The sequence below is a fragment of the Chiloscyllium plagiosum genome, chromosome 18, assembly GCF_004010195.1.
Source record: "Chiloscyllium plagiosum isolate BGI_BamShark_2017 chromosome 18, ASM401019v2, whole genome shotgun sequence".
NCBI lineage: Eukaryota > Metazoa > Chordata > Chondrichthyes > Orectolobiformes > Hemiscylliidae > Chiloscyllium > Chiloscyllium plagiosum.
Genome location: NC_057727.1, coordinates 51186514 through 51212601, shown reverse-complemented (window position 1 = coordinate 51212601; position 26088 = coordinate 51186514). Strand labels below are relative to the sequence as shown.

The following is a 26088-nucleotide window of genomic DNA, read 5'->3' as shown; positions in this document are numbered from 1 at the left end:
ACTCCAGCTTGCCACTTGCTGCTTCAGGCAAACAAAGCTGCATGCTGATCCTGTGTCTGCTTGTGAATTTGTATGATGTTCCTGACTGCCAACGCCATGGGGTCATCTCCTGCCTGAGGCAGAGCAGATGCCTGGTCTCTGGCACTCCTTTGAGTGCTAGCGTCTTGGCACATTTTCCCTTGACCAGCTGTGGAGACCTGGCAGTGAGATGCTCACCAGCTGCTGCTCCCAACTCTAAGCTTGATAAAATATGCCCCGAGGTGTCCGTATCAGAGCTGGTCGAGGATACAGGAGGCAACACTAATGATGGCCATTATGACCATTACCCTGGTAAATTACAAAAAAGAGAAAGTGTTGCGTACTTTATCAGTTAATGTGCAATACAGTTAACAGTTTTTTTAAATTCACTCGTGAGACAGGAACATTGCTGAAGTGGCCTGCATTTATTACCTGTCCCTAGTTGCTCTTGAGAAACTGGTTGTGAGCTACTTTGGTAAACTGCTGCAGTTGATATGCTTTTGTTGACTGACAATGCTGAGAAGGAGGGAATTCCAGAATTTTGACTGAGCGACACTGAAGGAAGAGTAATCTATTTACAAGTCAGGATGGTGTGTGATTGGAGGGGAATTTGGCAGTGTTGGTGTTCCCATATCTCTGTTGCCCTTGTCCTTCTAGATGGAAGTAGCCGTGAATTTGAAAGGTGCTGTTTAAGGATGTTTGGTGAATTTCTGTAGTGCATCTTATAGTACGCACTGCTGCTACTGAGCGTTTGTGGTGGAGGGAGTGGATGCTTATGGATGTGGTGCCAGTCAAGAAGCCTGCTTTGTCCTGGATGGTGTCAAACCTCTTGAGTGTTGTTGGAGCTGCACTCATCCAGGCAAGTGGGGAGTATTCCATCACAATCCTAGCTTGTGCCTTAATAGTGGTTGCTCTAACCAATACTGTCATGAGCAGTTGTATTTGCAGTTGGCAGATGGGTAAGGATGAGATACAGTATATTTTTCCCTCTTGTTGGTTCCCATACCTCCTGCTGCACACCCAGTAGAGCAGCTATGTCCCTTCGGACCCAACCAATTTGATCAATAGTATTGTTGCCCAGCTATTCGCTGTGATCAACATTGAAATCCTCCATACAGGGGACATTTTGCACCTTTACCATCTTTAGTGCTTCCCTCAAGTGTTGTTCAACATGGAGGAGTACCGCTTTGTTCACTGAGGGACAATAGTACATGGTAATCAGCAAGAGGATTCCTTGCTCATGTTTAACCTGAAGGAATGAGACATCATGGATCTGGAGTCATTATTGAGGACTCCCAGGGCAACCCTCCCCTGACTGTATAACACTGTGCTGCCACCTCTGCTAGGTCAGTCCTGCCAGTGGGACAGGACATATCCAGGGATGATGATGGAAGTGGCTGGGGCATTGTCTGTAAGGTATAATTCTGTGAGTATGACAAGGTCAGACTGTTGCATGACTTGTCTGTGAGAAAGCTCTCCCAATGTTTGGCATTAACCCCTGGATGTTAGCAAGGGGATTTTGTGGGGTTGACAGGGCTGTTTCTGCCGTGGCCTAAGTGAATACCAGGTGGTCCACCCAGTTTCATTTTTTTTGTTGAAACTTCATAATGATTGATACAACTGCGTCGCTTGCTTGGCCTTGTCAGAGGGCTGTTGAAACAACCACATTACTTTGAGCTTGGAGTCACATATAGGTCAGACCAAGTAAAGATAGCAGATATCCTTCTTGAACCACATGGGGTTTTTTTGACAACAAACAATGGTTTTGTGGCCATCTATAGGTTCTAAATTCCAGAATTTTTAAAATTGAATTCAAATCCATGGCTGGATTTGAGCCTGGTCCCCAGAACATTCACTTAGTTTTTGGAATAATAGTCCATTGATATGACTATGAGGCCATTGCCTCCCCATTAAGTGGTCTTGGTTGCAAGGTTATAGATGTCTTCGCATCTACACTAGACTTGTTCCAGTCTTCACCAGTGAAGATCAACATCCTCTCTGTTTCAAGAGTAAAGAAATGTTGGTCGCACCACTACCTATCATTGGTGAATGGAGGGTGAATTGCAGAGAGAGAATGAATGTGAGAGAGCAAAGGTTCATAGTAGCACTTAATCTAGCTGCAATGTTTGGTGTCCTTCCTATGCATGGAGATTGCACTGACCCTGATAGCAAGCTCACACCAGCTGACCAGGGCTTGGTGTCAGGGCCTGCTCCACACCACCCTGTCCACTTGAGGTCCCTATCTGAAAAAAATGGGGTGCCAAATTTCCCTTGTCTGCTATTGAATTTACCAAACTGTATTCAGCCACACCAGCACTTGCCTGGATGAGCAACGGCCTTTTGAATATGGCACCAGTGCCAGGCATGTCAGTCTATTCCTGCAGATCCAGGAAATGGAGAGAACCTCTGGCTATGGCAATCAGGCCAACATCAGACTCGAAGGACATGATACAGGCATAGTGTGTTATTAATGAGGTTATTATTTGGGATAATATCTCAAGAAAACCCACTCATAGAGAGAAACCCACTGTGAAACTCTACGAAAATGTTGCAGCAAGACAATGTAAGATTCCACTCTCCATCTCTCTCATTCCCTTTACACTTTGTCTATCCCTCATAAGCCCGTAACAATGCAATTCTGTTTACCTTTGCTGTCAGATTTGGTGGTAATATTAATTATGGAGTGCATGTGCTCTTTTAAGTTCTGATAAAAAATACAGTAGCTTAGAAAACAAATATAAAATTTGTGAAAACTACTTTTGTCAGCTAAGTATGGCTTTGATTGAAACTACATTCCAAATACAAGGCAATTGGATTAATCACTTCTGTTGTGTGTCCAATATCGTGCGCTCTGAATCTCCATTCCTATAGTTCTTTTTCTCCTATGCATATCCTGCACACTTCCCCACCTTTTTCCTGAGGTACATGTCCTCTATCAAGAAGAGATCTCATTGTGTATGCATGTGCTGGAAAATCATTCTTCATTTAACACTTGCTATATTTGACTTTCACCCAGAAGCAAAGAAAACGGTGGCTCTTCCGATCTTTTAAAGTCATAAAATTGAGCATGTAACAGAATCCCTTACAGGATAATCTTGTCACCAGAAGTGGTTGGCCAAATAGTGAATCAATGTTTCTTTCAAATGATGCTTTTTTATTTGTCATCATCATAGATTTGACTTTTCTTTTTACTCCTTGCTTGATGTTGTTAAAGGAGAAAAGATACAATGAATCCGAATCTTAATACAGTTCTCAAAGAATATAAATTAACAGGATGGAATAATGCCCACACTTTAAAACTGCTGAACAACTTAAGGAATGGAGGCAATAAAATGGCAAAAGAAAAATTTATCCGTATCTTACCTTGGACTACAAAATTATTATGTCTTCTTTTGCCGTGCATTCAGCTTATCATCATGGAAGTGGGATTTCTGTTAACCTTATGCGTGAATATACATTGGCCTTTTTCATTAGATTTCTGTGGAGCTTGCTGAACTGAGTCTGGATGAGGTAGACCCATCAATGTTATCTTCAAGTTACAGGAACAGCTGTTGTGACGAGCTCTAAGCTTCTGGATACAGATTCTGCTTTTGTCAGTCTTGCTCAGCTTGCTTATACTAAACCAGTGAATTCATCATCTGCTACTGCTTAGCTTGGACTGACTCCTTTTAGGTTTTTTTTAAAAACAGGATCACTTTGCCAGAGATTTTAGTTACCAAACCTATTTATTTCTCTTTTCTTAGAAACATTGAGGGTTTGCCTTCTCTCCATGATTCCCTTTTCTGTTTCTGTTTTGACCAATTTTCAGTTTGTTTTAGTTAGGGTCTGCCTCAGAAATTACCAATTCAATTTAAGCACACAGATTCATCCCCTTTTAAGTCAGTGCAAACCAAATGCAGCATCATGTTTGCTTCTACCAGTTTGTACTTGATCTGCATGGAGTGGTCACTGTGGGTTTTCAATTGCTCTGCCGTGGTCTACAGAAAATGTGCTGAAATGGATTAGATTCATTTATTGTCACATGTCTTACAAATACAGTGAAATGTTTTGTTTTGTGAAATGATAGGTACCTGAAGTCATCAAATAAATGACATGAGATTTGCACGGTGTCTTTCATGTGAAATATGGCTTTCTTTGCTGCTGATGATTCAGCTGAGAGACGACCACTGAGCTATACCATCTACCTACAATTATATACCTAAATATAATTGTTGAATGATGTGATGACCACACAAGATGCTGGAACAGCTTATTGCAGGAAAAGTCACAGTCACATTGAATTTTTATACTACCGATTCATTATAAGACAACCAACGACATTTACATTTCTAAGTGACTAGTTTATCTAAATTTTTACATCACCAAAATCTTGTTTGCCGGGGAGAATTGTTTTTCACTCTTTGAGCAGCAAGTAGCTAATTAGTCCAGAAGTGTATATGGATTCCTGTGAGAAACTGGAATTTGAAACTGTTTAGACATGTTTGGGTTACAAGTTCCAAGAAAATTTGGATTATCTGTCAATTACTGGTGACAAAATAGTCCAGTAAAGCTTTTAAGTCAAATAAGAGGTAGAATTTATGATGCTGATTGCTGAACAAACATGTTTGCAAAAGTAGTGGAATCTGCATTGTTCTTGTCGAGCAACAGCCTCTGGACTGAGGTTAGAGTCATAGGATCATACATTACAGAAACAGACCCTTCAGTCCAGCTTGTCCATGCCAACCAAGTTTCCCAAACTAAACACGTCCCACTTGCCTGCATTTGACCCATATCCCTCGAAACCTTTCCTATTTATGTACCTTTCCAAATGTTTATTTTTACATATCTGGATGTTAGTAGTTATGGGAGCAGCTTGCAGGGAAAAGCAAAGTACATCCCTTCCTCCTCGCCCTGTACTCTCACGCTCCATCTCTCTCTCTCTCTCTCTCTATGACTCTCAATCTGGATGTTAGTAGTTATGGGAGCAGCTTGCAGGGAAAAGCAAAGTACACCCTTCCTCCTCGCCCTGTACTCTCACGCTCCATCTCTCTCTCTCTCTCTCTCTATGACTCTCAATCAGTAAGAGACAAAGCAAAACCAGCTGAAAGATCTTTCAGTGATGTTTTTGTGGAGCCTGAAGAAATTTCAAATGACTGCTTCCCAGGTGAATATGAGATCTGACGGTTGTCCATTATTCTAAGCCTGCCAGCAGTCCAACCTCATCCATACGATATTGAAGGGATTGGGAGAGGGCAACCCAGTCCATCTTTTGAATTCACACCCTTAACCCACAGATTGTTGTTTCCTTTGTATCTCTTTTTTAATCAAAACTATAATATCTCTGCAGAGCTGTTACTTTTTCTGTGTATGACTGTGTAGTTGGGATTAAGGGGATATTCTATAATGCTGAAACAATAGCTTGGTTTGATAACTGTTTCAAGAATAAGCATTTCCTTTAGTTAATGAGTTTTGTTTTAGTGTATTGAGCGCAATGAACAACTATTTTACTGTGGATAGCCAAACAAAAAGAGACAAGTTGATCATTTTTTTGATTTACACTTTTGTTTTGGCTTTCGTAGTAGTGAGGTTTGATTACCAGCATGTTGCTTCTGTAAGATTCATAACAGTGACAAATTGTGTTTTCCTAATGCTACAGCAAAATATCATAGATGCTGGAAATCTGAAATAAGGGCTTAATATGCTGGAAGTACTCAGAAAATTAGGTAATATGTCCAAAAATGTATAAGTGAGGTGGATTGGCCATGCTAAATACATGTATTTAGGGACATGTAGGTTAGGTGCATTAGCCACAGGAAATGCAGGGTTATCGGTTGGGGCGATGGGTCTGGGTGGGACTTTCTTTGGAGGGTCGGTGTGGACTTGTTGGGCTGAGTGGCCTGTTTCCACACTGTAGGGATTCCATGAGAGAAACTGATTTAGCCTTTCATGCCAATAACCTTTCATCTGAACAAGAATCATTGAGAGTAATGAGCAACTAAATTTGTACATTGGCCCGTATCACAGGACGAGTGGAGTACATGAGAAAGGAAGTCTTGAAGTTGTTACAAGAGTTTGGTGAAAACAGCAAGCAGCTATTGCACGATTACATTACAGTGTGGAAACAGGCCCTTCGGCCCAACAAGTCCACACCAACCCGCCGAAGCGCAACCCACCCATACCCCTAAATTAACCCCTTACCTAACACTACGGGAAATTTAGCATGGCCAATTCATCTGACCTGCACATCTTTGGACTGTGGGAGAAAACCAGAGCACCCGGAGGAAACCCACGCAGACACGGGGGGAACGTGCAAACTCCACACAGTCAGTCGCCTGAGGCGGGAATTGAACCCGGGTCTCTGGCGCTGTGAGGCAGCAGTGCTGACCACTGTGCCACCGTGTCGCCCATGAGTTCTAAAATGAAAGAGCTGTTCTGTGAGGAAAGATTGAGCAGAACTTTATGGATTTAGTATAACGGAGGTTTCTGAGAATGCTGGAAAATTGTTTCCATGGCTGGGAAATCTACAAGAGCAAATCACATCTCAGGATAAGGGGTCAATCAAATAGGATTGATGTAAAGAGAAATATCTTGATTTAATAGATTCCCTACAGTGTGGAAACAGGCCACTCAGCCCAACAAGTCCACACTGACCTTCCGAAAAGTAGCCCACCCAGACCCATTCCCCCTGACTAATGCACCTAACCTACACTTCCCTGAACACTATGGGCAATTTAGCACAGCCAATTTACCGAACCGACACATCTTTGGACTGTAAGAGGAAGCCAGAGCACCCAGTGGAAACTCACGCAGACATGGGAAGAATGTGAAAACTCCACACGGACAGTCGCCCAAGGCTAGAATCGAACCTGCTGCACTATTTGTTAAGAATCACTAATGTTCACACCTTCCTGTTGGAGATCCATATTCTTCGATTTGCTTTGTGTCCTAAAATTTACATATCTCAAAATTAATTATATTCAATTACTAATCATCAATGACCATCTGGAGTGGCAAGTACCAAAAAATTCACAATACTAAGTTGGCATGCTGGCTCAGTGGTTAGCACTGCTACCTCACAGCACAAGCAAAATCAAAGGCACAATAAGTTATTGCACCTCCTTGAAACTGTCATTCATTCTTAAATGAATGGAAATCCTATTGTATTGAAATCTATTGGACCTTGAAATTCATCCAAATGTTCAGGATTGAAGTAGTAGATCTGGGAAGTCCAGACAGATGTTAATTTCAACTTGAAAACAAAGCGCCTTTAAGCCAATAACAGGGGACAAATGGTTAGATTTATTTTTAGAGAGTCAAAACCAAAAGCATCTTCCACAGCCAGAGCCATTTAACGTACAACAATTGTACAGGCTGACAGGGTATTTTGTGACATTTTCCACTGCATGTATTTTCCCATTAGAAAATTACCTTCAAGGCCCAGATTTTTATGGTGGTGTTTTGCAAGAAAAATGACCTAATAATGATATTTGAAAGTATGAAAACAATTTACACTTGCCTTTCAGCGTGTCCCAGATTCTTTGTGCTTTCCATCTACTTCACAAATACTCTTTTAATGGGCTTCCAAAAGCCTGCACTGCCAAGACATTAATGCTACATTGGAATAAATCAGATTTTCATCTGTCACTTTAAATAGGAAACTCAACCTTAGTGGGGGTGGCTGCACATTTTGACTTCATACATTCCTGAAGCGCAAACCAGGCAAGGGGGTGTCAAAAATGAGAAAGAAAATTAGATTTTCTCCAAAAAGAAAATGTGCGGAATCGCACACGCTGAAATGTGACTCTGATCCCTGACAACAGTTGGGCCCCATCAATCTGAACTTCTTTCCTCAGCTCAAACTACAGTCTGATCTTAGGTCTTCACTCCACTGATCTGTCTACTGATTCTTTTCATTGGTTCTCCTGATATTCTGTCATGGTCTCCTTTTTCCCACCATCTTACAGACACCATTGGCCATGGCACTCTTGTTTCACTTAGAACGTCATTGTCAACATGAAGAGTAAGGGACACCATCCTAAGTCTGAAACAAGATTCGATGTGGAAACAATTTGCCTTATCTCTTGTCTTTATCAAAATGGTACACTGGGTTAGCTATTGAAGCCTTCAGGCTGATCATGTCAGGGATGGGATGAGCACAGCAGAGGCTGCCTAACCAACAATGGCTCATTATTCGATCATTGGAAAGAGACTAAGACTGAGATCTCCCTGCTGACAGGGCATCCTGGCATTAGGATGGGGCAGGAGGAATGGCAATCTGCACTCCTGCATCCCGGCATAGATCTGCCAGGCATCATTGATCATACCTAAAACTTGAAAGGGTTCAGAAAAGATTTACAATGATGTTGCCAGGGTTGGAGGGTTTGAGCTATAAGGAGAGGCTCAACAGGCTGGGGCTATTTTCCCTGGAGTGTCAGTGGCTAAGGGGTGACCTTATAGAGGTTATAAAATCATAAGGGGCATGGATAGGGTAAATAGACTATGTCTTTTCCCTGAGGTAGGGGAATTCAAAATTAGAGGGCATAGGTTTAATGTGAGAAGGAAAAGATTTAAAAAGGACCTAAGGTGCAACTTCTTCAGACAGAGGGTGGTGCGTAGATGGAATGAGCTGCCTAGGACATGGTGGAGGCTTGTACAATTACAGCATTTAAAATGCATCTATATGGGTATATGAACAGAAAGGGTTTAGAGTGATATGGGCCAGATTTTGGCAAATGGGAGTAGGTTTCATAGTTATTTAGAATATCTGGTTGGCATGGACGAGTTGGACTGAAAGGTCTGTTTCTTTCTCTGTAACCCTATGACTCAATATCCATGGGTTAGGCCATCCTGTGGAGAATCTGACAGCCAGAGCCATGAGATATTGTGACCAATTTACAATCTTACATAAAGTATCTCCATTTTGAGACATTCTGTTGGTTTCCTGCCTGTCTCAGAACTAGCGTCCTGATTGGTGGACTGCTGGCCAGACTCTCTGCATCCTCTTATGGAACCTTTGAGAAGTCAGGAGGTGAGTTACTCGCTGCAGGATTTCTTGCTTCTGGCCTGGTCTTTCAGCCACTGTGTTTAAATGGTAGGTCCAGTTGAGTTTCTGGTCAATAGTAGCCCCAAGGACGTTTAGAGTAGAGGATTCAATGATGGTAACACCTCTTATTGGAGATGGTCATTGCTTGACATGTGTGTGGCATGGATGTTACTTTTTGACTTACAGTTCCCTTCAGGTAACAAGACATCTCTGAATACATACATGGCACCTGCAAAGTGATGCCTGCACAGTTACTGCGCATTGCACCAGGGAAAACCTGATATCCTGACACAGCTAGGTGTGTGCAACTTCACGAACAACTTCCACCTTGACATCAAGCTCACCTGGACCATCTCGGACACATCCCTCCCCTTCCTGGACCATATCCGGCAATCAACTCAACACAGAAATCTACTTCAAACCCAGTGACTCCCATAGCTATCGAGACTGCACTTCCTTCCACCCTGCCTCCTACACTATCCCTTACTTCCACTTCCTCTGCCTCCACCGCATCTGCTCCCAGAAGGACTAATTTGACCATGGAACATCTAAAATGGCCTCCTCCTTCAGGGACCACAATTTCCCTTTTCACGTGGTCAGTAATGTCCTCCAGTGCATTTCCTCCACCCCACCCAGACCACATCTTCCACCCTATGGATACAACGCATCATCCTTTACCATTTCTGCTACCTACAAACAGACCCCACCACCGAGGATATATTTCACTCCCCACCCCTATCTGCATTCTGCAGAGGCCATTCCCTCCGCGACTACCTTGTTAGGTCCACATCCCCTCCCCCACCTTCCAATGCCACCACAAGAAGTGCGAAACCTGCACCCACACCTTCTGCCTCACCTCCGTCCAAGGCTCCAAAGGATTCTTCCACACCCGACAGTGATTTACCTGTACTTCCACACAAGTCATCTACTGTGTTTGTTGCTCTCGATGTGGTCTTCTCAACATTGGGGAGACAGGATGCCAACTTGCGGAAAAGTTTAGAGAACACCTCTGGGACACATGCACTAAAAAAACCCTACTGCCCTCTGGACGAACACTTCAACGCCCCCTCCCACTCCACCAAGGATATGCAAGCCCTTGGCCTCCTCCACTGGGCCCCCCCAACCACATGGGATCAATGTTGATTTCACCAATTTCCTTATTTCCCCTGCCCCCACCTTATCCCAGTTACAAACTTCAAACTTGGCACCACCCTCTTAAACTGTCCGACCTGTACATCTCCCTTCCCATCAATCTGCTCTACCCTTCTCTCTGACCTATCACCATCACCCCCACCTTCATCTACCTATCACATTCCCTGCTACCTTCCTCCAAGACCCAGACCCTCCCATGTAACTCTCAGCTCCCCTGGGCTCCTCCCCACCAAACCCATTCTTGGTGAAGAGCTTATGCTCAAAACGTCGATTCTCCTGCTCTTCAGATGCTGCCTGACCGGCTGTGTTTTTCCAGCACCACACTTTTCAACTAGGTGTCGTAATCCTGCTTCTCACTAAAAAAAAGAACGCAACATTTTCCCTTCTTGTCATAGCCTTGGTGACCTCCCTCATACAACAGTGGACAATGAACAGTCAGATGTTTTAAAAAGTTGCCTGATTCAGCTGGAAGCATCCAGATATTCTTCAGTTTACACCCATAGTCTCCTCACCAGCCACTGACAGTACCATCCTCACTCTGCCCGGCACTTGCTACTCTACTTAGAACAGATGGCAGCTGTCATTTGGCATCTCCTTGATGAAGAGAAGTTGTCATGCACACTGTTCCTGTCTTAGGTTGAAGATCGCATCTGTCTTCCTGAAGATCTTGGCTCAATATGCCCTTCTTTTGAAAGTCTGTCTCCCCCTCCTACTCAACACTCCTTGAGCAGTGTGTTATCCTGCATTACACTGTTGGCTCTCTTTTAAATAATGTTGATCAAGGGGAACAATTGAAGTCTTCACTATATGCTACGCCTCTCCTTGTTAACTTGAGCAGTTTGAATGCCCAAACATTTTTATTAATGCAGGCCAATTCATCCTGCTGCTCAGTCCATGTTCAGATTCTGTTGGGCTTTGAGGGAGGGAATAGGCAAGAGTATTCACAGTGGACAATGGCATGAGTTGAATCAAATCAGTGCTACAATTGACTGACATCAGGATTTGCTTATTCCGCCTACTCCTACCAAATGTTCATTGCACCTGTGCGAGCAATGTATCTAAAATAATGGCCAAAAATGATCCACACCAGAAGGGCTACATGTAGTTTTAGGATCCAATACTGCAGCTGAAGCTTTGGAAATGAGTGCATGATGCAACTAAATTTCTCGTGGCTAACATTTCTCTTTACACAAAGTTCTCACAATTATCTGATGTCTTACGTATTTGCACGAGACAAAATTGTTTTCTAAATTTTTGGAGGTGAAGTTGAAGGACAAACAAGTTATTTATGCCCAAGGCAATTTGTGTTTCTGATGTGGTTATCAAGGAGGAAAGACTGATAGCGATTGTAAACATCTCAAAGGAATGACTGGATAAGTGGTGCAAGATTCATGTTTCTGGCTAATTCTTCTTCTGACCTTGAATGGAAATAAGAACACTTTAAGATTTTTAAACAAGTGAAAAATTAATCCTGTAAAGGGTGATTCATTTGCAAATTGTGACAGGAGTTAAAATTGCAATGAAATCCCTTCTCCACTTCAAGGAGATAGCCATGACAGTAAAAGCACTTCCTTTTTCCAACTCGTTGATGTTTAGCACTTTGTAGATTATCTTCTGCTCAATTTTCTTTCATGAGCAACTTCTGGCAAATGTAAGTTAATGAGATTTTCTGAAAGCAACTTACAGTAGTTTTCTGAAAATGTTGTCCAGTGTAATTGTATTTTGTTCAAAAATCATTTGGTCTCGAGGACAATTATTAGAAAGCCATTCAAGTCTCTTGGGGTGTGTTCATATTGCAATTGCAGAGTCTGCCTGAGCTATTTGATGGTATCACTGCTGCAGTATTGACAATGTAAAGTGTGGGTTACAATTGGGATCTGACCTCCTTCTCAATTAAATAGGTAGAAGACAGCTTAGGTGAGTTAATATTGCTTTGCTTACACTCAATAACCATAGGAATTGAATTTATACATCATAAGTTTAGAATTGATCCAAAGCTGAAATTCCATCATGCTGAAGTAAGATTTGTCATTTAAATGTAATGTGCTTCAGGTTGAAGATGTTGATTTATTTTGGGCATTAAGCAATGATGTTGAAGAATGTGGTGCTGGAAAAGCACAGCGAGTCAGACAGCATCCGAGGAGCAGGAGAAGCGACATTTCAGGCATTAGCCCTTCATCAAGAATGTTGAAGAGCTTGCCCCCAAAACGTCAATTCTCCTGCTCCTTGGATGCTACCTGACCTGCTGTGTTTTTCCAGCACCACACTTGTCAGCTCTGATCTCCAGCGTCTGCAGTCCTCACTTTCTCCTATTAAGCAATGAGGCACCTTTATCAGCTGCATTGAAAGTTTAGAACAAGATTAGAGAACACTTATGGTTTTCACCTTTTTAATTAGGCTGTGAAAATATTTACTTTCAAGGTTACTTTGTACCAAAGTAAAATGTTCAGGAAGCTTCCATATAATTGTCAAAAATCTCTAAGACCATTGATCTATATATTGATTTTCTTTTTAGTATTTTAACATTGTCAAAGCCCAACAGTGTGGAGTGGTTCATTGTATCCATGCCAGTTCTTTGCTTGAGCAATCGGAATTAAATCTCGGATGGAACCACTTTTTCTCCTTGAGCCTTTTATCCTGTTCTGATTCAAATCTTAGCACACTCTTCCCTTGACCCTCTTCATCGTGTATTTTCTCTTCCCCTTCTTAGTGTCCTTTTTAAATTGTCACTGACCCAAAACTGCGAGTTGTCCAAATGTACTGCAGTGTGAGCCTGGCTGGGCAGGATCTGCAAGGAGACAGTGGCTTTTACATTACGTTTAACAAAGAATATCCAAGCTGACTCAGGTTTCAGGCTCCTCTGCCAGCATGTTGCCTGCTGCAAGAAGTGGGACCCCTTTGAGATGGATGGCGCTTCGGATTTATTGGCGATCGCACCATTAGCACCATGTTAACCTGAGACAATGTGACTTGGCAGAGCTTTATTCCTTCATAGTAAAAGAAAGCTGCAGGTTCAAACTCAAAGAAATAGCATGTGTGCATCATCACAGCTGAGTATCCAGTAGGTACAGAATAAATGCAGTTGAGTCCAGGATGATGAATTTCAATGCGATTTCAAACTGATGCCTCATGCCAGACAGTCACGAAAGATCAATTGGACATTTTGCAGATAAGCTTGGGGGGGGTGGGTAAGTGTATTTATTTGTGTCCTGCAGTGATGTCTACTAGCAGAGAGAAGGTAAATGAGGTGTTCAAAAGTTCAGACTGAGACATGTTCCCTGATAAAGAGCAGAACGTAATTTTTGCTTCATTGAGCAGTAAGAGAAATGTGGGGGAGAAACCATAGCCAAAATGATAAACAAAATCAGAATCTTGACATCAAGATAAAGGAATCTTACTTTGCCTTCCCTTGAGTTTTAAACACTAAGTTCAGAATCTTACTAATGAGTAGCAATTACATTATTTCCATTCATTTGCATTTGGCTATTAGTTCGACGTGCCTCATTTCTGTGTAGCTCCCAATTCCCCTCTACTTCCCTGAAAAATTCAACAGCATCAATTCCTGATGTAACAGGGTAGTTACCTGATGGTAGAAGCTTGCTGGTTCTCTGGGCATTTACCCAATGCTGTTTTCACCACAATATCCCTGCACGCTCCCTGGACACTGTACTCCTCCACCATCTGTCCGAGCAAGTCAGCAACAGCAAACTACCGGCCTTGCCATTCATCATCCTGCTCTCAGACTAACTCCCACACCAATTCAGCCCCTCCTAACTTGGCTTTGGAGCTCACAAACACCGATGTTTCTGTTTCTGCCAGTTTACTTCGTACACAGCGACACACGCATCTCGTGCATCCACGCACGTTGTGAGTCTTAGCTTAATTTCGTGAGCTCACTTACATTGCACTGACTTGGAGCTTGACAGTTCTATGGTGTGCATCGCTTTTTAGCATGGGGGGGGGGGGGGTACAGGCAGACAGCTTGTCACAGTTTGGAAGACTCAGCAGTCAAACAGATAAGTGAATGCTATACAGCATCATGCTATTTCAAAATCACAGCTGCAACATTTACCGGCCTCTTGTATGCAAAACATGCTGCATGAGCCTCAAATGGCCATGGCTTAAAGTTGAAGGGCACCAGTCCTACTGGAGTCAAGAGAGACTATAGACAGTCAATGGGTATTCCACAATTAATCAAGGGGCTCATCAGGTTTCAGTACAAGGGATTGGTGCCTCCAGGCTCATGTAGGTCAGGTGCATTCAGTCTGGGAGCACAGGTACATCACTCAGGCTGCAGTGCAGACAGCAGTCCAGGGTGGGGCAGATCCACCTTTTCCTAAAGTGTGGTAAAAGGGAAGTGTCAGAGAATGATTCAAGTGGATGGAAGAGTCGTAAGTGCTGATTCATGGGCAGGAGAGGTGTTGAGGTGCCCCCATTAAGTCAGTAGGAGGTTAAGAGAGGAGGAAGGGTTAGTAGTTTGTTGGAATGAGGCATTTGAGTGCCACTGAGTGGCTATGATGCATCAAATAATGAAACTTGTATCATGAGCTTTCATGAGAGGCATGTAGAGTGGCAGAATGAGAGTGAGGTAGCATTGAGTGATAGTTAACACTGTGGAGTACAATGGAACGTTAGTGTACTGACTGCACCACTGTGCATTAGGTTTCATACATGGCACAACTCTAACCTGGGCTTCGAGCTCAGTCCAATCTGATTCTGTCTGCTAGTGTGGTCTCCTTTGCTGATCAGCAGGGAAAACACTGCCCTGCTTTCCACCATCCCAGTCACCAGCACCTCCATGTTCCAGCTGGCAAACTGAGGAGGTTGATTGCCTTTCTGGGACATTTGTTTTCAAATAACGATGGAGGACTGAAGTGAATAGGGCAATTCCTGGCTTGCAGAGTCTGAGGGAGTACACAGCTGGGGTGTAAATAAGGTGCAAGCTACATAAATACTAAAAAGTTACAGCAGCAGCAAGCAGTTTCATATCTCCTGCTGCACAGTGCCAAGGAATGAATGCTGAAGAGGCCAGTTGTATAATCAATGAACTGAAGAACAAAAGAATGTGAAAGAGAAATCAAATCTCAACTTGAAAAATATACAATCTTAAAATGGGAATGTAAGCCCAAAATAATTAATTTTTCTGGAATGACTGCTGGAATATTTTCATACACTAATCAGTAAAATCATAGTAGTGCAACTGAAGTTACTGTGTATAGAACAGTGAGAACATTAACAGAACATATACTGACCAAGGAGTGACCTGAAAAAGCTGGAGAATAGAATCAATTCTGGAGTTACTTCTATTATTCATGATACTCAAGGAAGATACTGGACGTTTTGTTGAATGAGATTGATTATGAAGAGCCTCAGGCCATTTATGTACAATGCAACACTGGTGTGTAATGTTAAAATGCTGCAATATCAACTTGCCAGCAGTCTTTGACATTGTCACCCACACCATCTTTCTACCAGTGGCTCTTCTCTGTCAACTAGCTGGATGTGTTTATCTTCATTTGGTTCCATCCTTCTCTCTCCAGACACAGTCTCACCTGAATGGCTTCTGCTCCTGGTCTTATGATGTTATCTCTGGAAAGTCACCAAGAATCTATCCTAGGTCACTTCCTTTTTTAATATAGATGTTGTCCGTCAACAAAACCATATATAAACAAAATGTTAGGTGTCATATTGCTGGCTCTTCCTCACTGCCACCTCTCAAGGCTTCAGCTGTCTCTGATTTGGAATACTCCTTGTTTGGCCAAAATCCAGTCGATCAATAAAAATATTCTCTCTGAATTGGGAAGATCAAACCAATGTGGTCATGCTCTGTCATAAACTCCATTCCTATGAAACTCCATCTGTTTTTGAGCAAATATCTGAAACTGAAGCAGACTCCTCTCAAGCTCAGTCCCTGATTTGATACTGAGTTGGGTGAAGTTTATGTTCACTCGGTTATACAGTCTTCACGACTATCCACTTCCAATTCCATAACCTCGTCCAACTCTGCATCAGCTCATTTACAGATTGAACCCTTCCTAAGTCCAGATCAGTGCTGTCTAAGAAGAATTTGATGATCGCCATATTTGCGGTGATCGGTTCACTAACCTTTTCAAGATTGTTAAGAAATCTTAAACTGTCAGAAATCGAGACGGATGCAATTGCTGCCAAGAGTTTTGCAACCTAACTGTTGTGTAATGCATGTCTGTTGGAAACACTTTCAAAGAGCGCCAACAATATAAAGAGATCTATTTCTGACTGTGTCAAGTTTATTTGAAGAAACACATTTCTTCAGAAGTAAAGATCATGCTTGATGCTTCAGGAGTCTGAGGATGTGCCAAAGAATGAACTAACTCTATCTATACATTACTCTGCTCTGACTCTTGGCTTGCTTTCACTCTGTTGACCACGATTTCTGAGCTGAACATATGGATATTTTGATAACCTCTGGCTCATAGAAAGTTTTCTGCAGTCTTTCCTTTTATGCCAATAGCAATCTATTACTTCAAACATTTGTTTCAACAAATCCATTAAGATGAAGATGGAACCGATTTGGATGTGCTGCACTGCCAAATTTGTCAAAATTGTTCATTTCTACCTTCACTGGCTGTTGTACAGTGATGAGTATTACTCCCATGCCTCAACTGTCTTGCAACCACGTTCTCCAATTTACATTCCCTGTGTCACTTCATTTTGATGAAAATATTTGATGAAAATATGTACTCCCTGTTTTCACTGCACTACACAGAGCGGTCCTGCAGACCTAAATGAATCATTACTTAGTGGTAGAATCACTGCAGTGTGGAAGCAGGACATTCATTCCATCAAGTCCACACTGCTCCTCTGACAAGCTTCCCACCAAGGTCCACTGCCCACTCTATCCCTGCATTTCACCTGGCTAACCATCTAGTCTGCACATCGCTGGACATTGAGTGTTTTAGCATGGTCAATCCAACCAGAGCATCCAAAGGAAATCCATGCAGACACGGTTGCCTGAGAGTAGAATCAAACTTGGGTCCCAGTGCTGTGAGGCAACAGTGCTAACCACTGAGCCACTGTGCCACCACTTTGATGCATGTGGAGACAATGCAAACCGAGAATGTAATAAATAATGGCAGACTAAGGGCGGCTCTGCAGTGGTTAGCACTGCTGTCTCACAATGCCAGAGACCTGGGTTCAATTCCTGCCTCGGGCAACTGTCTGTGTGGAGTTTGTGCATTCTCCCCGTGTCTATGTGGGTTTCCTCCGGGTGCTCCAGTTTCCTCCCACAGTCCAAAGGTGTGCAGGTTAGGTAATTGTGGGCGGCACGGTGGCACAGTGGTTAGCACTGCTGCCTCACAGCGCCAGAGACCCGGGTTCAGTTCCCGCCTCAGGCGACCGACTGTGTGGAGTTTGCACATTCTCCCCGTGTCTGCGTGGGTTTCCTCCGGGTGCTCCGGTTTCCTCCCACACTCCAAAAATGTGCAGGTCAGGTGAATTGGCCACGCTAAATTGCCTGTAGTGTTAGGTGCAGGGGTAAATGTAGGGGAATGGGTCTGGGTGGGTGCGCTTCGGCGGGTCGGTGTGGACTTGTTGGGCCGAAGGGCCTGTTTCCACACTGTAAGTAATCTAATCTAATCTAATCTAATCTAATTTGGCCATGCTAAATAGCCCGTAGTGTTCGGTGAAGGGGTAAATGTAGGGGAATGGGTCTGGGTGGGTTGCTCTTTGGAGGGTCGGTGTGGACTTATTGGGCTGAAGGGCCTGTTTCCACACTGTAAGTAATCTAAACTAATCTAAAAAAAATGCTTTGTTTCGTTGAGCAAGTGACCCTTCACCTTTCAGATCACTGTAAACCTGACAACACAGATACAAACATAATAGCAGTCTCACTGCTCTGTGACTCCTCTCTGGCAATAATGTGATTGTACAAGGAAGAATCTATGAGGAATGGATGACAAGCAGCAGTCTAACAAATGATAGTCACAGTCATTTCTGCAACTGCAACTTTACTATAACTCAATAATGTGTCGTTCTGAAAATGAACAGCTTCCATTTGTCATATGTGCTCAATTAATTCTAATTTTCTCTGTAGCCTGTTTCCCATTTCTCACTAAGTACTATTTAGCCATCACCCTTGTACCCTCCTAATTTTAGTCACTCCACCAATGGTGATAGTATCTTCAGAACTGAAAGATGTTGAAAAATCATTTTTATACCGACTTCACCAGATGAAGGGGAGGCGCTCCAAAAGCTCGTGATTTCAAAAAACCTTTTGGACAATAGCCTGGTATCATGTGACTTTTGGCCTTATCCAGTATTGGGACCATTCAGGAAAAAACACTGTTTTCTTATACTCTCTAAGAAAAATAGAAAGTTGAAGACAGTGCCGTTCCAGATTGATCATGGATGCATTTTCATCCGTCAAAAAGATGAATGAGTGCAGTTGGAGCCAATCCACAGAAAAGCAGCTTGTTGGCAGAAGTAGACAAATTTGTGGCAAATAGCATTAATATGACAGCATTAGTCCTGCCTTATTAAGAAAAAAGTGTTGGTAAAGAGAGTCAAGTCATATGCTATAGGATCCAACAAAATGAGCACAGTTGGTCTGTTTCCCATTCAATTAAACTTAATACTTTACACTTGATTTCTTTTGTCAAAATTAAGCATTATTTCAATTCCATGGAGTAAACTGTCCAAAGGCCCATGAATTAAAAGTGTAAACAAGTCAACTTTTATGTAATATACCTAACTGGACTAATACAGTCACAGTTCTCGAGCAATGGCAAGTCATTTGGAAAATACAGCAAGATTTTCCACGTAAGTTTTGAGTGGCAACATGACAATCTTGCGAATAAGCATCAAGAACCCTACCTAGTTGCATGCATTAACATTTCATTAGTACCTCATGTCCCTTCTTTATATGCAGCTGGCTATTTGCCAAAGGAGGAGAAAGAAAAACGAGATGGTGACCGCTCCCAACATTAACTTCTGAGCAAGTATCTGGCAGCTTTATCTCACTGCTGGCTCCTCTAGTCCTTGGATAACAACCCCATCATCACAGAGCATGCTGCATGGGTAGTGACTGCTTGCACCAACCCCCATCTGTGGAGGCTGTCAATGGACATGCACCAGCCTTTCCACATCATCATGGCACAGGTGTAACAAACTTGGAATTCAGTTTTCCACTTTAATGTTGGACTTTTGAGCTCACAAACAACTTGCCCAATAATGCTGCTTCTCGGCCACTTTACATGTGAGGACAAGGATCAATCTCCAGTCGGGTGCATCTTAAGACATTTACCTTGCTGTCTTACTTCTCACTAACTTTGCACTACTTAGATGTTCACAACATCTCTGCCTTGTCTTTTTGTACATGTTCACCTCATTCAGAACTTACAGGCTTATAGAACTTATGTCTGGTCTTTTAGTGCAGACAAAGCTTGTCATGTTCAGTCAAGGGGGTAGACATTTTACTATATAGCATCAGTGTCATGCCACAGCATGTGCCAGCATTTTATGTGACAAACACAATGAATGTGCTTCAACTAGAGGACAAAGGAGCTTACTTGATTGGCACTACATCCATAAACATCTGTAAACATTCACTCCCTCCACCACTGACTCTCAGTGCAGTAATGTGTGCCAACTACAAGATGCACTCCTTAGACTGCAGTTCCAAATCCATGGTAGCCGCCATCCAGAAGGGCAAGGACAGCAGATACACGAAAGCTCCATTGTCTGCACCATTCCCTGTAAGCCACTCACCATCTTGACTTGGAAATATTTTTCAGTTTCTTCAGTGTCAGTGGGTCAAATTCCTTGAAACCACCCCTGTCCCCCATGCCAATGGTATTGTGGGTGTACCTACACCACATGGATTACTGAGTCTCAAGGAGGCAGCTCTCACCACCACCTTCTCAAGGGAAATTAGGGATGGACATTAAATGTTGGCCAGCCAATGTTACCCATATCATGCTACAATAAATGAGCCAATTCTCAAAGTCTGAATAGGGTAATCCTTGATCGAGTCAAGCAAGGCTATCATCAGTGAGGAAGTCCTACCACAGTCAGTTAAAAGCAGCATTTGTGGCCTAATGTATAAATAACAAAAACCTAGTACACAGCTGTAGCAAGTAATTAGGAAAGCAAATAGAATTTTGTTATTTCTCATGAGGAGAATTGAATACAAAAGTAAAGGGGATTATGCTTCAGTTATACACAGCATTGGTGAGACTACATCTGGAACACTGAGTACAGTATTTCTGGTTCAAGAAAGGACGCAAATATTTTAGAAGTAGTTCAGAGAAGGTTTATTAGAACAATATCTGGAAAGGGTGGGTTGTTTCAAGAGGACAAGCTTGTTTCCTTATTTCCAGTGGAGTCTGGAAAAGTAAGAGCTGATTTGATTGAAACAACTGAGATCCCAAAGGTTTTGGACAGTGGATATGGACAGATGCAAGAATCTAGAACTCGTGTTCACTGTTTCAAAGCAGTGAGTTGGCCATTTATAATAAAGCTGAGAATTTTTCTTATAGAGGGTCATGAGTCCTTGGAGCACTTTTTTTCTGAAAAGATGGTGGAAACAGAGTCCTTTGATGATTTTGGTAAGGAAGCAGTCAACAACTTATTAGCGTGATGAGAATGTGGAAGAATCAGACCAGCTATGATCTCGTTAAATGATAGAACAGGTTCAAGGGACAGAGTGGCTCAACCCTGTTCCTAGTTCATACGTAAACCCCTATTCTTGAATGTAAGGCTGAATCCACAAAGCTTGTGGAGGAGCAGGACAAATTGAATAGTTATTTCCAAATTTTTGAACTGAACTGAACAGGTACAGAAACCATAATTTGCTGTTCAGCTTGCATGACAGTAATGATGAGCACGATTAGACTTGCTATGGTTTCTGTGGCAAAATCTAGACCAATTTATGTATGTTTTTCAGAGGTAAAATCAATTTGGGGCTTGTATATGTGGAAGAAGTAAACTTCAAATTCATACAGTTCATTTGGCTCGAAATTTATCCCAGTATACTCAATGCAATCAATCAATGTCAAAGAGGAAAAAATGAACCAAATTGTTGATCATACCATAAAAGTAGGACCATTTTTTTTCATGCAAACCAGTTTTCTTACAAAACTGCACTATGGAATATTGATGCACTATGAAAAAGAAAATCGAAGTTTGTAAGTATCTGTCAGAGGATCGTCAGCATAGGAATTAGGATTGAAGTCACAGAGTCCTGACAGTTAATTTCTTGGTAAATATTGCCAATAACAATATACTGCCCTGTCTGTTGTGTGAGCTATTTACATAAATTTCAAGGTTTTTGGTTGATGTCCTCATCCTTAGCAAGTGCAAAGTCATACAGCATAGACCAAAAGACCCAACATAGAGTCAAAGAGCCATATAGCACAGAAACAGACCCTTCAGTCCAACCAGTCCATGTGAACATAATCCCAACCTAAACTAGTCCCAACTGCCTGCTCTTTGCCTGTATCCCTCCAACTCTTGGCAGAAATTTCAGTGAATAAAACTTGAAGGACTGAATGTCCCATTTCATCCAAATTTGGCAAAAAAAGTACAGCAGATCAATGTTTTTGAAGTGAATATCATGCTTGGTGCATATGATTCTAGATCTGATTGAGTCTCCAATTTTATTTGTTACTTTAAAGTAGCACTAACCTGGTCTTGGTCATAAAACTGATCTTGTCCCATTTCCAATCAATATTTCCACTAATTGCACTATTAGCAGACCTTCAATGAGACTTAAAATTAAGTATATTTTAACTTATTCATCAGTTTTTTTCAGACTTCTAATTCATAAAATCATAGACTGGTGACAGCACAGCAAGATAACTATTCATTCAGTCAAGTCTGTCCCAACTTGTGCAACAGCATTTTAGCTAGTCCCACTCACTCAGCTTTTCTTTTGTCTTCAACTGCTTCTCTTTGAAACTACCATTAAATTTATCTCGACCAAAATCTCTGACAGCATATTCCAGATCCTCATCACTTACTTCCTGAAATATATTTTAAAAACTGACTACTATACAAATGTAGTTGGCAATTGGTTTTGTTAACTTTATTTAGAAATTGTTTTCTGTTATTCAAAATCAGGTTGCTCACTCACAATGGATGAACTAAAATGCTCATTTCTTGTTGTGTCAAATCCAATTTCAGCAGTGTTAATGAAACTGCATTTGGTTGCATTCTTAAATATAGTAAGTTTTTGTAATGCAGTACTATGCTGATGATGTGCAAATACATTGAGTGGAAACTTGAACTGAAAAATAGTGCTTGTAAAACTGGTGCAATTTGAGTTCAGATAAGCATTCCATCCAATGTTGCCTTGCAGATTGATTGTTATGTAATAGTTATGATGGTCACACCTTTACTTTTAAAGGTCTTTTTCAACTGGCAATCATAATTGTTGCAGTATTTTCTCGCAATAGTAGCAGTGAGGCTTCAACACTTGATGCCAAGATCCATATAAACTTGGAAATCCAGACGTCACTGTAAATGATAATCTACTTGAGTCAGAAGCAACGACGTTTCGGGCATGAGCCCTTCTTCAGGAATCCCTGAAGAAGGGCTCATGCCCGAAACGTCGATTCTCCTGCTCCTTGGATGCTGCCTGACCTGCTGCGCTTTTCCAGCAACACATTTTCAGCTCTGATCTCCAGCATCTGCAGTCCTCACTTTTTCCTTGAATCAGAAGCAACTGATTATATTTTGAGTAGCATGTTGCCAATTTTGTTGCCAAACAACTCTTGTTCTGAAAAAAAAAATAGCAATAGTGATTTGGCATTACAAAACTTGAATTTTTATTGAAAAATATGATTTTGTCTCACACTCCTCAGAACATTAGCACCCTCATCTCACACAGTCAAAAAAAAATCTGTATTCTCTTTATGATTGTCTTTCTTGGGAATTGTCCTGATAAGTGCAAAATAATAAGCGTTTGGTAAAATGTGTCTCTTTTGGCAAGACTATAACTTAAAAAATATAGAGTTTCATTCCCAACAAAGAAATTGAAATGCTACAATTTTTGAAAGGTATAAACTGTGTTTGTCTTTGTTACTTGATCCTGTGTGGATCAATCTTGATTATGTTTAATGATGTAAATGTTACTAATATTCTCTGGATTTTATTTATTTCCTTAATATGCATGAGCATCGTACAATTGGATTGGTTGTTTAATTTCTCTGCTATTTACTCTATTTCTGAAACCTTTAATTCCTCTTTTGAATATATAAAGATTAATGGAATGCCAGAAAGAAGGAAGAATGTGCTCTGGAATCCTCTGAAAAGTTTTGGGCAGCTTTTTCTTTTTAAATGGAAAATTGATTAACTGCTGACAGCAAAACACAGTCAGGAGTCAAACACCACCATGTTATAGTCCAGCAGATTTATTTAGAATTACAAACTTTCAGGAGCTCTGCTCCTTCGAGGGGTGAATTGGAGGAATGCTACACCTCTCTCTGTTTCACCTGACAAAGAAACCGCGTTTCAAAAGCTTGTGATTTTAAATAAACCTGTTGGGTGAGGACCCAGTGTCATGTGCCTTCTGACTTTGTCCACTCCAGTCCAACACTGGCATCTCCACATCACCAAAACAAGAGCAGTGACAAGGAATCTAAATTTTAAAAATAAATAATTGTTAATGTGAATCACAGGCTTGCTCAAACAATAGACCTTTTGTGTAATTTACTTCCAAACGTTTATTAACAGTATGCGTATTTTTTTTGTCACACTGTCAATTTGTAGGTAACACCGCTGTCATTTTATTTCCTGTCACAGATTGTCTACTGGAAAATTAAAAGTTTGTTGGAGAGGAGAAAACGATATGTTGAAAAACACATCCTTACTTTCAATGGACAACGGAGCCATGGAATGGTTCCAGGTTTGGAACCCTACAGTGAATATGGTCTGATCGTGATGGTCTTTAATAGAAAAGGTGATGGACCACCAAGTGGACCCATTCATTTCAAGACTCCAGAAGGAGGTAAAGGTTAATCCTCTGCGATATCAATTTAAAAAGCTTAAAAAAAAAACTTTAATACAATGTAATTTCTAATAATGGAAACTCTTCATGACTGTAGATATGCAATGGCTTACAGTATTTCATATAATTTCTGATTCTTTCATTTAACTTTTTTTTCAGAATTATGTCAATTTATAGGCAACACATTCTTTTAGATTAGATTCACGACATCACTGAATACCTTAAAGATGCTTGCTAAGTATTTTCATTGCAATTGTCCGATGAACCAGGAGATAAAATCATTTATTTGAAATATCTTAGAGCAATACTTAGAAGGAACGAGATAACAGAATTCAAGGGAGGGTAATGATGTTATATCTGTGTTATCTTCCATTATGCAGCCTGAATCTCTGAACTACTCCAGTTGATTCTGCACATAAACATACTGCTAACAATGACATGATCTGTAGGAACAAATAGAGCTCAAAGAATTGAATAGTTTGGTTTCTCATATTGCTTCGGTTATCCTTTTGACCATGAACCGAATGAAGAAATGGGAACTAATGGAGTCAGTATCAATGGAGGAGGCATGAACAATTTGAATTTGACTTCCAGTATTACATTACCAGTTAAAATAGAGAAGGGCTTGCAAAGTGAAAATCATACTCTGAAGATCAGCAAACCAACAAAAAAGCCATTTAATCTATTTTGAGGTTGTGATTGCCAAGTTCTTGATGGCACTAAGAGTTACAGTATGTGACTACCTTTGAAATAGCAAATGAAACAGCAAGTGGGCAGCACGGTGGCACAGTGGTTAGCACCAGAGACCTGGGTTCAATTCCTGCCTCAGGCAATTGTCTGTGTGGAGTTTGCATATTCTCCCCGTGTCTGCGTGGGTTTCCTCCGGGTGCTCTGGTTTCCTCCCACAGTCCAAAACCGTGCAGGTTAGGTGAATTGGCCATGCTAAATTGCCCATAGTGTTAGGTGAAGGGGTGAATGTAGGGGAATGGGTCTGGATGGGTTGCTCTTCAGTGTGGACTTGTTGGGCTGAAGGGCCTGTTTCCACACTGTAAGTAATCTAATCTAATCTTAAAAAACAATTATGGCATTGTAATCCTTCAATCTAGTGCAGCTGAGCTAGAAATGTACAATGTTTAATTATGTCGTCTGAATACCATGTCCTTCCTGGTGCAGAAGTTAGAAATAATGGGATGGACATTGCAGGTATAACTGTGTTATGAGAAGTAGGACTAAATGCATTGTACTGCTGCAACAACATAATCCATGTAAGCAAATTCTTCAATATCATTTATTTGACTATTGCATATTCCTTGCTGTGAGAAATGTCTTTGCCGTAGACAACATTAGTGTCAGAAAAGGAGTTCTGAAAGCCTTAAATTATATTTGTATTTGCTTGAAGATATCTCATAACTGATGCCAATTGGCACATTATAGGAGTGACCAGAGTTTCAGAAAAGGAAAAATGATAGGTTTGGACAAAAGTAAAAGATTCTATTCCTACACCAGATAAAGAGCAGGTTCCACAGTCTCCATTTTGATATCTAACGGTTTTAGCTCAGGTATCAGCAGAAACCTAAGAATGCTCTTCAAAACAAGAGTGTTTCAGCACGCATAGCTTCCGCGTGTTTCCTATCCTCCACTCTAAAATGATAGCCTTGCCAGTTTATATAATTTGTCTTTTATATTGTCTGCTATATGAAAGCTCATTGGACAGATCAATATAGCAGGCCAATCATTTCTCAACTGACGTTCAAACAGCCAAATTTACCTCTCCTTCTGTTGATAATAATTGGCAAAAAAACACGAGAACAGTATCTAATTTTACAAACTATTTGGATTCCCAAAGATCTAGGGAATTATAGATTGTAACAAAGTCATGATGAGCTGGTTGTTCTGAGGAGTGATGGTCTGC

General features: G+C 41.4%; 1 protein-coding gene across 11 annotated transcripts in view; it reads left to right on the top strand.

The window, feature by feature from the left end:
• chl1b (cell adhesion molecule L1-like b) overlaps positions 1-26088 on the top strand; it is a 712521-nt gene that overhangs the window by 511964 nt on the left and 174469 nt on the right. For all 11 annotated transcript variants that reach the window (XM_043708376.1, XM_043708384.1, XM_043708378.1 and 8 more), the window contains one exon: positions 23972-24176. In XM_043708376.1, coding sequence (XP_043564311.1) covers positions 23972-24176 — 205 coding nt within the window. The remainder of the gene's footprint in view (positions 1-23971; positions 24177-26088) is intronic.